The sequence below is a fragment of the Epinephelus lanceolatus genome, chromosome 1 (genome assembly GCF_041903045.1).
Source record: "Epinephelus lanceolatus isolate andai-2023 chromosome 1, ASM4190304v1, whole genome shotgun sequence".
In the NCBI taxonomy this organism is placed as follows: domain Eukaryota; kingdom Metazoa; phylum Chordata; class Actinopteri; order Perciformes; family Serranidae; genus Epinephelus; species Epinephelus lanceolatus.
Window position 1 is genome coordinate 4,815,451 of NC_135734.1, and position 12,174 is coordinate 4,827,624.

The 12,174-nt window shown below is 41.4% G+C and overlaps 1 protein-coding gene across 1 annotated transcript in view; it reads left to right on the top strand.

The window, feature by feature from the left end:
• The window catches only part of nucks1a (nuclear casein kinase and cyclin-dependent kinase substrate 1a), a 35,540-nt gene extending 24,498 nt beyond the window's left edge, over nucleotides 1-11,042 (top strand). The window contains exons 6-8 of the mRNA XM_033633038.2: nucleotides 862-1,011; nucleotides 3,856-4,008; nucleotides 8,764-11,042. Of these exons, the coding sequence (XP_033488929.1) occupies nucleotides 862-1,011; nucleotides 3,856-4,008; nucleotides 8,764-9,014 (554 nt within the window). The 3' untranslated portion in view covers nucleotides 9,015-11,042. The remainder of the gene's footprint in view (nucleotides 1-861; nucleotides 1,012-3,855; nucleotides 4,009-8,763) is intronic.
• The last annotated feature ends 1,132 nt before the right edge of the window (nucleotides 11,043-12,174 follow it).

Consider the following 12,174-nt stretch of genomic DNA (forward strand, 5'->3'; position numbering starts at 1 on the left):
TTATTTAAAGTCAGTTTTTTAAGATTGGATTTCTGTGCAGCCAAATGATATATTCTAACTGTGAGATCCACTGATCCAGGAGGGTTTGGAAGGCCAGACAGGGAGACAGTTGTAGAATTAGTGCCATCGGTATTGATCTTTTGACATTTTAAAGTCTGAAATAACTTAAGCTCTGTGGTTAGACAGACAGAACTGCATGTGCCCTCCCAGATGTGCTCTGAGTATATTCCTCCCACATCTCCAGCTGATAGTAAATTATTTATTTGGTTGCCCCAACATTCCTCATGTTCCGTTCTGCTTTGATTTGTTATTGTGACTCAGAAGTATGATTGATAAGTCTAATCAGTCAGGTAAAATTACTGTTTTTGTCAATGGAGTCTGGTTTTGAAGAGAGCACAGAAGTTTTACTGTGTACCCCATCACAAGGGCTGTCTGTTTGAGAAGTACTAGGCATAAGACTGGATGAATGAGACTTGCTGTTGTGTGACAGTTTGTACATGGAAATGCAGTCCTCTATGGCTTTGAGTCATTTAATTAAAAAAAAACAAAACTTTTTTTTATTCTTAATTCACCATGGAGGCATGCGTTAAAATCAAAGTTTTCTACACAAACACACTATGACACAAGGTGAATAATTAAAAATAGAAATATTTGTTGAGAGGGGGGTAAAGATTTCCTTTACTCCTGATATCTGAATTGCGTATTTTTACTGAATATCATCCAATGACAATCAGCAGCTGATCAATCTGGGCATCCCTAACATACACATAGATGCGTACCTAAGCAGGTCAGACATCCTCTCTGTTTACTGTTGTCTTGTTCTGTTGTTAATGATTGTTACTGGGTGTGTTCTTTACGTAGACGACAGTGATGATGACAGGGAAGTGAGTCGAAAGCGTACAGTGCGCCAGGCGGCCTCCAAGGCTGTGTCCAAACAGAGGGAGATCCTGCTGGGCGATGGAGGCAGCGAGGATGAGGAGCATGAAGACCAAGAGGAACCCTATATGGACCGTATGTACTACTGTACACTGATTTCCTCCTCAGGGGGATTAATAAAGTATATAAAATTAAAATTAAAATTAAAAACAAAATTAAATTAAAAAATTAAATTAAAAAAAATATATATATAGCAACAGGTCTTAAACAAGCTGTCACACACCAGAGCAGTAGTAAAACATGTTGTGTCTGTATGAACAGGGACAACACTGTGAGCCACATGTAGCTAATGTCTGCAGATTCCAAATGCAGGTCATATTGAAAGATGCTGTAAGGCAATGGTTTCCAACTTGGAAAAATTGTGAAGGGTCCTCGGATCATGAAAGGGATAATAAAGAGAGAGATAATTTGTTACATAATATTTTCTTTATAACTTTTTCAACATATTTGATTTAAAGGCATCAATCTGGTGAATTCTGAGAGCCGAGTTATTATGGCAGAATATGCCTAGATTTCAGCATCTTTGTGCTTTTTATGTGTGAAAAATGTTCTATTTTTACTGATAAAAACACTAGTGGTATGTTATGGTGAAGGGTTACACTTAAAATACAGCTAAGGATTAGTGGTTAAACATTTCAGTAATCAAAAGAAAAACGACTGACGTACTGATGGAGGGCTATTTTATTATTTAAAATCATGTGCAGACAAAATATTCTTTAAAACTCTCTTTCTCACACACTCACAAACACAGTTACAGATACGCAAAACAATACAAAATACGCAATACGAAAAGAAAACAAAAGGTAAGCCTCAAATTTATTACACACAGACACAAATTACTGCTTTCCTCCCTCCCCCTCCCTCCCTCCTGATTTGCAAGTATGGCACCCTGAATCAGAGCATTTAATTTTATGCGGCTTTGAAAAGAAGATTTTAAAAGCCCTCTGGTAGTTGAAAGCCCCTGGGACAGGGCCATTTATGGCAACCCTACTAGAATGGGAGCGTATCTGCTACGCAGTGCGCGGCGCAACGCAGACACAGACACATTGACTTGAATGGCCACGATTAGCTCCAGCACCCGCACCTTGGCCAGATCGCACACGTGATGGCGATCCGCCATAGTCTCGTCAGTGTATGGGAAACACTGTAGACATTGCACGCATCATAATGTAACTCAGTGCAACCTCCTTTAGCTGTTAGTTGCAGCGGCCACCAGCTGCTTAGAGCTAACACTAATGAGCTCTCCACCTGCTTATTTTAACAGAGATTTGTTGTTCACAGTGAAGCATTATTAGGGAAACAAAAGGGTGTGTCTTCTGACTCAATGATAGTGGGTGTTTGCGTACTTTTTTTCCAGAGGAAGATCTCTGTTAACCCCATACATGTTTTTTATTGTCACAAGGATGACAAAACAGCAGCTTCTAACTTTAATAGCTATATCATCACACAACAGTGAGATCACAGAGCCCATTTGCCAAACAGTCAAAGTATTCCTCTTGTACCTCCTTATTCATTTACATTTGTGGCTGCTTATTAGCCTGTGCAAAATTGATGTGATACAACAATAAACATTGGACACTGCCATTGGTGAATGTCATCTTATATGCCAATAGGCCAGTGGCACAAGTTGAATATTGGCCAATACCAAGTTGTGGCCTATACATCAGTGCATCCCTAGATCTCAGTTCCTGATAAGAAAAGTTTCTCTTGAGCAGTTAAAATCTGACAAAACTTTAATAAAGCTCTTGAAGCACGTCTCAACAAGACACAATTTGAAATTGAGCAAGACACTAAATCTCACTTGATGTTTTTATTAAAATGACTTTCTATTCTACCTGATGCTAGAATTTCTGGAAACCTTCAGGCACAGTGTGTGATTAGGCCCAGACACACCAAATTGCCGTCGGAGAGCTAGCAGCAACAAAGGCCCCCTGCTTCATGTCGCTGTGTCTCAGCCAAAAATTTGCACATGAACACATCACACCTATAGTCAACAAGCATGTATGTCCTGCGCCTGCAAAGAGGAAATTACTTTCCACACCAGCAGATGGGGGTCATCTGTAATCCTCATTCAAATAGGGAAATCAGAATACCATCTTGACGCTAGTTAGCCTATTAGCAACTAGGGCTGCTCGATTAATCAAATTTTAATCTAGATTACAAATTGGGCTTTCAACGATTATGAAAACAAAATAATCGACATAAAACAATTATGCGCTTCTTGTCAGTTTACTCTCGATGTTTTGTGTTGCAAATCAAACGCACCCGTGTGTGTGTGCGTGCGTGTGCACATGCGCACACACATCAGGGCCGAACTCCGCCCTGCGCGATCCAGAGAGCAGATGAGAGTTGTAAACGCGTGACCATGTGGAGACAGAAATGACATGCCGTCGGGTAAATAAGTCATCACATGCGCCGCAGAATCGTTTGCATAATCGTGATTTCAGTTTTGACCAAAATAATCGTGATAATGATTTTTTTCCATAATCAAGCAGTCCAATTAGCAACATGATCCAATGTTGAAAGAACAGAGCATATTTACTGTGCACCAGTGGACAATAACAAAAACCATCGGGAAATGTCTGCTAAAGAGCTCAGTGGCTAAAGAAAAATAATCTTACCTCATATAACAAGTTTTTTCCACCTCACTCCCTGAGCTGAACTGCCCAGCAGAGGGCTTTCATTTGCTGACAGGCTCCACTGTTGCCAGTACTGAACAAAGGGCAGCTAGCGCCAAGGAGGGCAGCACTCACCTTGGCCCAACTTTGACGTAAGGCCAACTGTTGGCCTGGTGTGTAAAGGCTCTGTCAATCATATGATTGCAAGTATAACAACAGGTTGTATTCGAAATGTTCAGACTGCTGGACAGCAGAGCATCTTTGTTAAAAAGATCCTTATGCGTCCCATTTGTGTTTTCAGCTGACGAGTCCGGCAGTGATGAGGACTTCATGGTGGAGGATGATGATGACAGCGACTATGGGCGCTCCAAGAAGAGAGGCAAGAAGGTGATTCGACGGGGACGGCCAGACAAGAAAGAGAAGAAAAGCCCCAAGCCCCGGCTAAAGGCCACAGGTGGGAGGTCCAGTCAGACTTAAAGGACAAACCCTGCAGTTGTTCATTTACTTATATATTTTTGAAGAGTTTTAATTGTCAGAATGTTTCAGTTCATTTTATTCATATTAATTCATTAATTTAAGTCTGTTAGCTTAGTTGTTCTGTATCATAACCTCCAGCAACAGATGAAGTAACTTATGAAAAATAAGTGTTGCTAGTAAGCAGGCTACAGCTGTTACTCTGAAGTGTCAAAAGCATGTTGTATCAACATCAGAGCAGAATCCAAATTAATTTTAAAGGGATTTGAAACTTAGTCACCTGATCAGTTTGCTTTTTAAAGCTTACATCATTTTCTACTTGCTGTGTTAAAACAAAAACTAAAAATGGCATTACATTTCGTAAAGAGAGCATAATGATTTTCTATGACTAGAAACACAGTTTATGACTTGAAATTTGGCTGTGGACTTACTAGCTGACATGAGATATTTGACCTGCAGAACAATGACTGTCATTGATATTGGCTGATATTCAGTAACACAATGTGATACGGTGCCAGATCTAGCGTCATGCTTCCTCCTCTCTTGAAAAACTGAGATTTAATTATTTGTAAAAATGGTGATATGATAAAGATTTCAGATGTACCTTTTCTTAATGTGAGAATGTTACATTATTTATGTCCCACTCGAGGTCCGATACTCACATTTCTGTATTTATGTCTAAATGTTGATTTAAATATGAAGCTACAGCCAGGATACTGTTTACTTCAGGATTCATATTAGCCATCATCTGCTGGCTTTTTTCTGGTATCAGGTATAGTCAAACGGCAGATGAAAATATCAGCGGCCAAAATGTAGGGTGGGAAATAAGACAAATAAATAAATAAATTATATAATAGCATATTGAATGCCCTGGTGTTGTGTGACCAAAAACATGTGTTGCAAAGACAACTGTAATTTAAACTATATTACACAGACCAGATTTTAGAATTTTGATTACAGACAGGTCTATTTAACCACCAAAACCGTACAGAGTGTGTTCTGCCTCTTAAGAGCTTACACCACATCCACCGCAGTCACGGTCTTCCTCTTAGCATGCTTGGTGTAGTTAGGTGACAGCATCATGGATCAGGCTCTCTAGGAAAGCCTGGGATCCTTGTAGAACGACTGAAGATCCGCTTCACTACATCACGGCGAGCCAGATGGTGGATAGTGGGCTTGGTGATTTATGGTAACACTTGCCGCACTAAGTCCTTTTCCTTTTTTGCCTCTGCCACTAAACCTGTAATTAATCACTCTGTTCAATAGACTGCTTCTTCATTTAGATCTTCAATTTATATTATTTGAACTGTTTATTGTCTTTAAATGTTGACTATTATAGGGATGTTAGGGTTGCAAGGGTATGAGATTTTAATGGTACGATTACTGTCTCAGAAAACATCACAGTTTTATCGTATATGGTATTACACAATTATTACCATGGCCAATTCCAATGACCTTTAAAGGGGATGAAACCAGAAGTGTTTTTTTTGGGGGGGGGGGGTTAAACAAACATGTTATTATAATGTACAAGTATGAGTAAAAAGTCTCCCTTTTAAAAATAAAAAGGTGAGATTTTCCATCTGTATGTATGTGACAATAATAATCATATGTGTATAATAACAGTAGACGTATGACTAATAATAATAGCAGTAGTAGTAGGCATCAGGCAGCACCACAGCAGCAGCACAGCCACAACCCTCGATCGAGGTGCAACCATGATCTGAGGGAACCTGCAAGACAGTGGAGCACAAAGGCTTCCAAGGAGAAGCCCAGTTAGCAATATACAGAATAGGACATGGGTGTGAGCACATGAAGGGACAGACGGACAGAGGAGCTTAGTGTCTCATAGGAGGTCTCCAAGTAGTCTCTTACACAGACACCGATGACGTCAGCACGCTGACTGACATCTGTGGACATTCCCATAGGAAAGTTGTAATAGAACTCGCGCTGGCTCCCAGCGGCAGTGATGTGATTGGATCCAAATCCGTGTACTTCCGTACTTCCTCGACCAACGGCTGATTAGCTTTGCCTTACACCCGCCTACACCGGAATTGCTGTTCCCCGACGCTGAACAAACCTGACAAATATCCACACATTTCTTCGGTGTAAGTAGCCTGAGCCATGGCTGACTATGGCTTGGTCAAATTATGAATCTACATCACAGTACTACGCACCGGTAACCTGCTCTCTGTGTTTCTGTTACGTCTCTGTTACATGTAACACACGTGCCGTACCTATGGCAACGCCGTCACGTGGTCTAGATATCACTGCCCATTTCTCTTACAAAACAAAAGACGAACGTCCCCAGACTTCCATTCCGAAGTAAGGGAGGCTGGTCATGTGAGACTAGCCCCCAAGCAGGCCTGTGTCAGCCTAACTAGGGGCTGGTCCATGGCAGCCTGAGCCAGCCCTAACTATGAGCTTTATCATTGAGGAAAGTCTGAAGTCTACTCTTAAATGTGGAGATGGTGTCTGCCTCCTGGACTGAAACTGGGAGATGGTTCCACAGTAAAAGGAGCCTGACAGCTGAAGGCTCTGGCTCCTGTTCTACTTTTGGAGACTTTAGGAACCACAAGTAACCCTGCATTGTCAGGGCGCAGCGTTCTGGTGGGATAATATGGCACTATGAGAAAATCCAGACCCTCTAAAGCTCACTAATGAATAGGTAATATCTTGTTTCTTCTGTGCACAAACAGAACAGTACAACAGGCAATTGAAGGTTTTAGAGAGCTTTTCATGTACAGTACAGGCCAAAAGTTTGGACACACCTTCTCATTCAATGCGTTTTCTTTATTTTCATGACTATTTACATTGTAGATTCTCACTGAAGGCATCAAAACTATGAATGAACACATGTGGAGTTATGTACTTAACAAAAAAAGGTGAAATAACTGAAAACATGTTTTATATTCTAGTTTCTTCAAAATAGCCACCCTTTGCTCTGATTACTGCTTTGCACACTCTTGGCATTCTCTCGATGAGCTTCAAGAGGTAGTCACCTGAAATGGTTTTCCAACAGTCTTGAAGGAGTTCCCAGAGGTGTTTAGCACTTGTTGGCCCCTTTGCCTTCACTCTGCGGTCCAGCTCACCCCAAACCATCTCGACTGGGTTCAGGTCCGGTGACTGTGGAGGCCAGGTCATCTGCCGCAGCACTCCATCACTCTCCTTCTTGGTCAAATAGCCCTTACACAGCCTGGAGGTGTGTTTGGGGTCATTGTCCTGTTGAAAAATAAATGATCGTCCAACTAAACGCAAACCGGATGGGATGGCATGTCGCTGCAGGATGCTGTGGTAGCCATGCTGGTTCAGTGTGCCTTCAATTTTGAATAAATCCCCAACAGTGTCACCAGCAAAACACCCCCACACCATCACACCTCCTCCTCCATGCTTCACAGTGGGAACCAGGCATGTGGAATCCATCCGTTCACCTTTTCTGCGTCTCACAAAGACACGGCGGTTGGAACCAAAGATCTCAAATTTGGACTCATCAGACCAAAGCACAGATTTCCACTGGTCTAATGTCCATTCCTTGTGTTTCTTGGCCCAAACAAATCTCTTCTGCTTGTTGCCTCTCCTTAGCAGTGGTTTCCTAGCAGCTATTTGACCATGAAGGCCTGATTGGCGCAGTCTCCTCTTAACAGTTGTTCTAGAGATGGGTCTGCTGCTAGAACTCTGTGTGGCATTCATCTGGTCTCTGATCTGAGCTGCTGTTAACTTGCGATTTCTGAGGCTGGTGACTCGGATGAACTTATCCTCAGAAGCAGAGGTGACTCTTGGTCTTCCTTTCCTGGGTCGGTCCTCATGTGTGCCAGTTTCGTTGTAGCGCTTGATGGTTTTTGCAACTCCACTTGGGGACACATTTAAAGTTTTTGCAATTTTCCGGACTGACTGACCTTCATTTCTTAAAGTAATGATGGCCACTCGTTTTTCTTTAGTTAGCTGATTGGTTCTTGCCATAATATGAATTTTAACAGTTGTCCAATAGGGCTGTCGGCTGTGTATTAACCTGACTTCTGCACAACACAACTGATGGTCCCAACCCCATTGATAAAGCAAGAAATTCCACTAATTAACCCTGATAAGGCACACCTGTGAAGTGGAAAACCATTTCAGGTGACTACCTCTTGAAGCTCATGGAGAGAATGCCAAGAGTGTGCAAAGCAGTAATCAGAGCAAAGGGTGGCTATTTTGAAGAAACTAGAATATAAAACATGTTTTCAGTTATTTCACCTTTTTTTGTTAAGTACATAACTCCACGTGTTCATTCGTAGTTTTGATGCCTTCAGTGAGAATCTACAATGTAAATAGTCATGAAAATAAAGAAAACGCATTGAATGAGAAGGTGTGTCCAAACTTTTGGCCTGTATTGTACTTCTTGACGCACAACAGTTTATCCACCCAGTACATTTGTACAGCTTTTCCAGTAGTTGCCTGGCAAAGCTACGGTAACAGTAAGACTTAGGTAAGTAATATGATATATATACAGTTCTGTTCTAGGACATTAAATTAAAAACATATGTCAGTTCGTGAGCTTTAGAAGTGCTGGTAGTTTGGACAGAGCCAAGCTAGCTGTTCCCCCTGCCTCACTGTGTTTAAGCTAAGCTTAGACAAGTACAAATTAAGTCACCACAAAGTTACAGTATACATACTGTAACTATATATGCTATTGGGAAGCCAGTGTTGAGATTGAACAATAATCAGATGTTCACGAAATGGATTTTCTTTTTCCTCCCAGTGACCCCCAGCCCAATGAAAGGAAAGGGGAAGGGGCGCCCGAGCGCCAAGGCCCTGGAGAAGAGCTCACCCAAAGAAGAGGAAGAGGAGGAGCCTGAGAGTCCCCTGGAGGAAGAAGAGGAGGAGACAGAGAAGAAAGAGACCTCCCCAGCTCCCAAGACGACAAAGGAGGCCACAGGAGGAGATGAGGAGGAGGAAGATGAAGAGGAGGAGGATGGATCAGAAGAGGAGGCACCCTCTGGAGAAGACTAGAAGATGGTACCTGCTGAAACCCATCCTCCATGTCTCTTTCTCTGTCTCTTCTCAAAGTTTTCTTTTATCGCTCTGCGTTAGTTTTTTGTTTTATTTTGTTTTGTTTTGTTTTCCTTCTCCTGGTGGCCTGGCTCAATGGTTTGGACTTGGTGTGCTTTTTCTTGTTTTGCTTCTCTCCTCTCCAACTAAGACATTGTGCTCATGTGATCATACAGTATATGTAAGGAGTCACAGCATTCAGCCTTACCCATCCTCCTATCTTTATAAGTGACACTCTGCATTGCAGTGTGAAAATCCAGTTTCTGCCTTTCTAAGAGCTCAGTGCTAGTGAGCGTCCGTCCTGAGTGTGAACAAACCAACTCACTTTTTTGTTTGATTTTTTTTTTTCCCTCCCCTGGGATTATCAGTGATCTGACATGACTGACCACACACTTTATCTAGTAAACTTTACTGATATGTGCAATTACTGGAAATAATGTTTAGAGCGTCTCAGTATCAGTTAGTAAAGCGCTGTATTTACAAAGCAACACTAAATCAACATGCAGAGGGCTGAAGCCTTTAGCCTCTCTTTAGTGCTTGGTGCTTTTAAACCAGAAGCATGTTTTAACATGGCAGCATTTGTTGTTTTAAAACCTTTCAAACTCTTCTTTCAGTTAAAGGCCTAGTCAGCGATTCTAATCCAACACACTTTTAGTCAAATTCAGTGAGTATCCCTTGACGTTCCACTAGCTGTCTGTTCTGTGTTCATAGTCAGCCCTGCCATAATATTATTTCAGCCAATTAGCAATAGGGGCCGCTGGTGCTTGTGCAAAGGACAGAGCAAAGGCCGTGGATGTATAAAGAGAAAGGCAGTGGGAGCGAGAGGCACTATAACTCTGGCACATGTTGGGAGGGGGTGTGCTTGTTTGAGTGTTCAGCATTTCTCACAGAATTAGAGTGAATGTGTGGCAGTAGCTAAGGACAAATGTTCTTTTAAATGTCCCTTTGTATTATTCTGTGTCCGTCTCTAAATTCAGAGGTTTTTGTGGGTCCATGAACACAGCGCAGGTGGAGCTCTCCATGAATTCCTTTTTCCCCAAGTAGCACTTTGTGAATCGCAGAGTGGATAACTGATGTGCTGATGTGAACAGATCAGAAGCTGGATGAGAGGAGCACCTGCTGCAATTCAATGCAAACTTTTAGAAGCAACATAATGAACGGTTAAGTTTCACCTCATGTTCTGCTGCTCTGTGTCTGCCCTCAGTGCACTCCTAATGAACAGTTCAGCTCCAAAAATAGAAAATCTGTTCGTGGCAGCAGATATTTTAATCGTGGTGGGCTGCCACAAATGAATGTGTGGGAAACCCTTGTGTTGAATTCACCTATCAACAATGTTTCTCCAGAATCGCTCACTGAACCTTTAAAGCAGCTTCTTCTATTTTTTTTTTTTGTTTGTTTTTATTTTTAACATCCCCCTGCTTGTTTCAGACAGTATTGGTGCCCTGAACTCTCGTGTGGCTGCTGCTTCATAGATCAGTTTAAACTGTTAAAGGTGTGTTATGTAAACTGGCAGAGTGGTGGGTCCCCAATGTGTGTTTGCTACATACCAAACTGCCACTATCATGTTTCAAGCCGGCATGTGTGTGTTTTTATGTATTTGTTATATTGTATGCTCGTGGGGGTACTTCTTGTAAGAGGGTCTGGCTTTTTTCTCTCTTTGCCCATCTGCTGCCTATGTTAAATGGTTTCTGTTGTTTGTTGGGCTTTCTAATGATGCATCATGCTTCGTGACGCAACCCCACCCCTTTCAGAAAACACGATCCCCGCCTCCCTGCATGGCTACAGCATTCTCTCAGCATTCAACCCCTTGTGCCAGGCACCCCTAAATCTTTTTTTGTTTGTTTTTAAGAAATGCAAGAAGAGATGTTTCTTTTTTTTTTCTTTTGAGAGTTATAAGAAAATGAATGTTGTTTTTTTTCTCCTGTTGGTTCATTGTTCTAATTCTCAGATTTTTTTTGTAATGTTTGTTTTTTAAGAAAAGAAATAAAATGTATCTTGATTTTAAAGAAAAAAAGTTGACCCTATCCAATCTGTTCTGCCCGATGGTTGGACCAGCCATCCCTCCCTATTAACTCCTATCCTTTCATTCACCTCCCCCACCCCCAGTCCCATCAGCTTAATGGTTACTGTTGGTATCCATTTTTTTGTAAAGCGTTTTGTTTACCCATTAGTATTTCACAGGTAGATACATTTTTGGATTCAGAATTATACAGTGCTGAGGCTCAGAAAAGATTGAAATGAAGTGGGCAGCTCAGTATATATCCGGCATTTGTTTGTCTATTAATGCCTTAATTTTCATTGAGTTCAGTTTCAGTAGTGGCTCTGATATCATTGTTGGAGGCCTGAGAATGTAATCTGTCCTCATGTTTTAGGTCTTTGCTAAAAGTGGCAAATTAGGCTTAAAACAAGTCAACAATTTGTATGATCAGCAGACCATCCAAAGCCATAAACGATCTCAAAACTAGTGACTCAGAGATCAGGTGCAGCACTTGTGAGATTGTCCTTTTTTCAATAAGTAGTGTTTTGATGTCAAAGCAAAAAAAAAAATAAAGATGAGGAAAAAGCTGCTATTGTGATCTTGGGAATATAAATGCATCATTAGACATCTGTTAGAGAAATTTGGCTTGGTCCCAAGGCTGCAATAGAAATCAGTCCTGGATGTTTACAGGACACTCGAACCTAGTCCTTGGTTCAGAAGCACATTCAATTGTTTTACAACAGTCCTTAGCAGGTTAGTGTGTTTTTCTATGTACAGGTCCTGAATTGGCACCCAATCCTTAATGCAATTTTAAGATGATTGGATATTAACAAAGAAATAAAACCAGTGTGTTTATACCAATCTAAAGCTCAGAGAGCTATTTGCAGTAGGATCAGATACTGTCACGTAGTTCACAGCGTTGAGGGCTTGAACGAGGTTCCTCTCCATCATCCCACAGGAGGCACATGGCATAAGGCTGTGAATTTCTCCTCTTTCATCCATTCTAAGATTTCTTCTGTTGTAATGTTTTTGATGTTTTCTTTTCTATCTACCTTCAGTTGTACTGGCAATGTTAATGTAAGCAAAGTTGTGATTGACATACAGGAGACCAAGTGGAGAAGCTTTTGATGGGGGGGGGGGGGG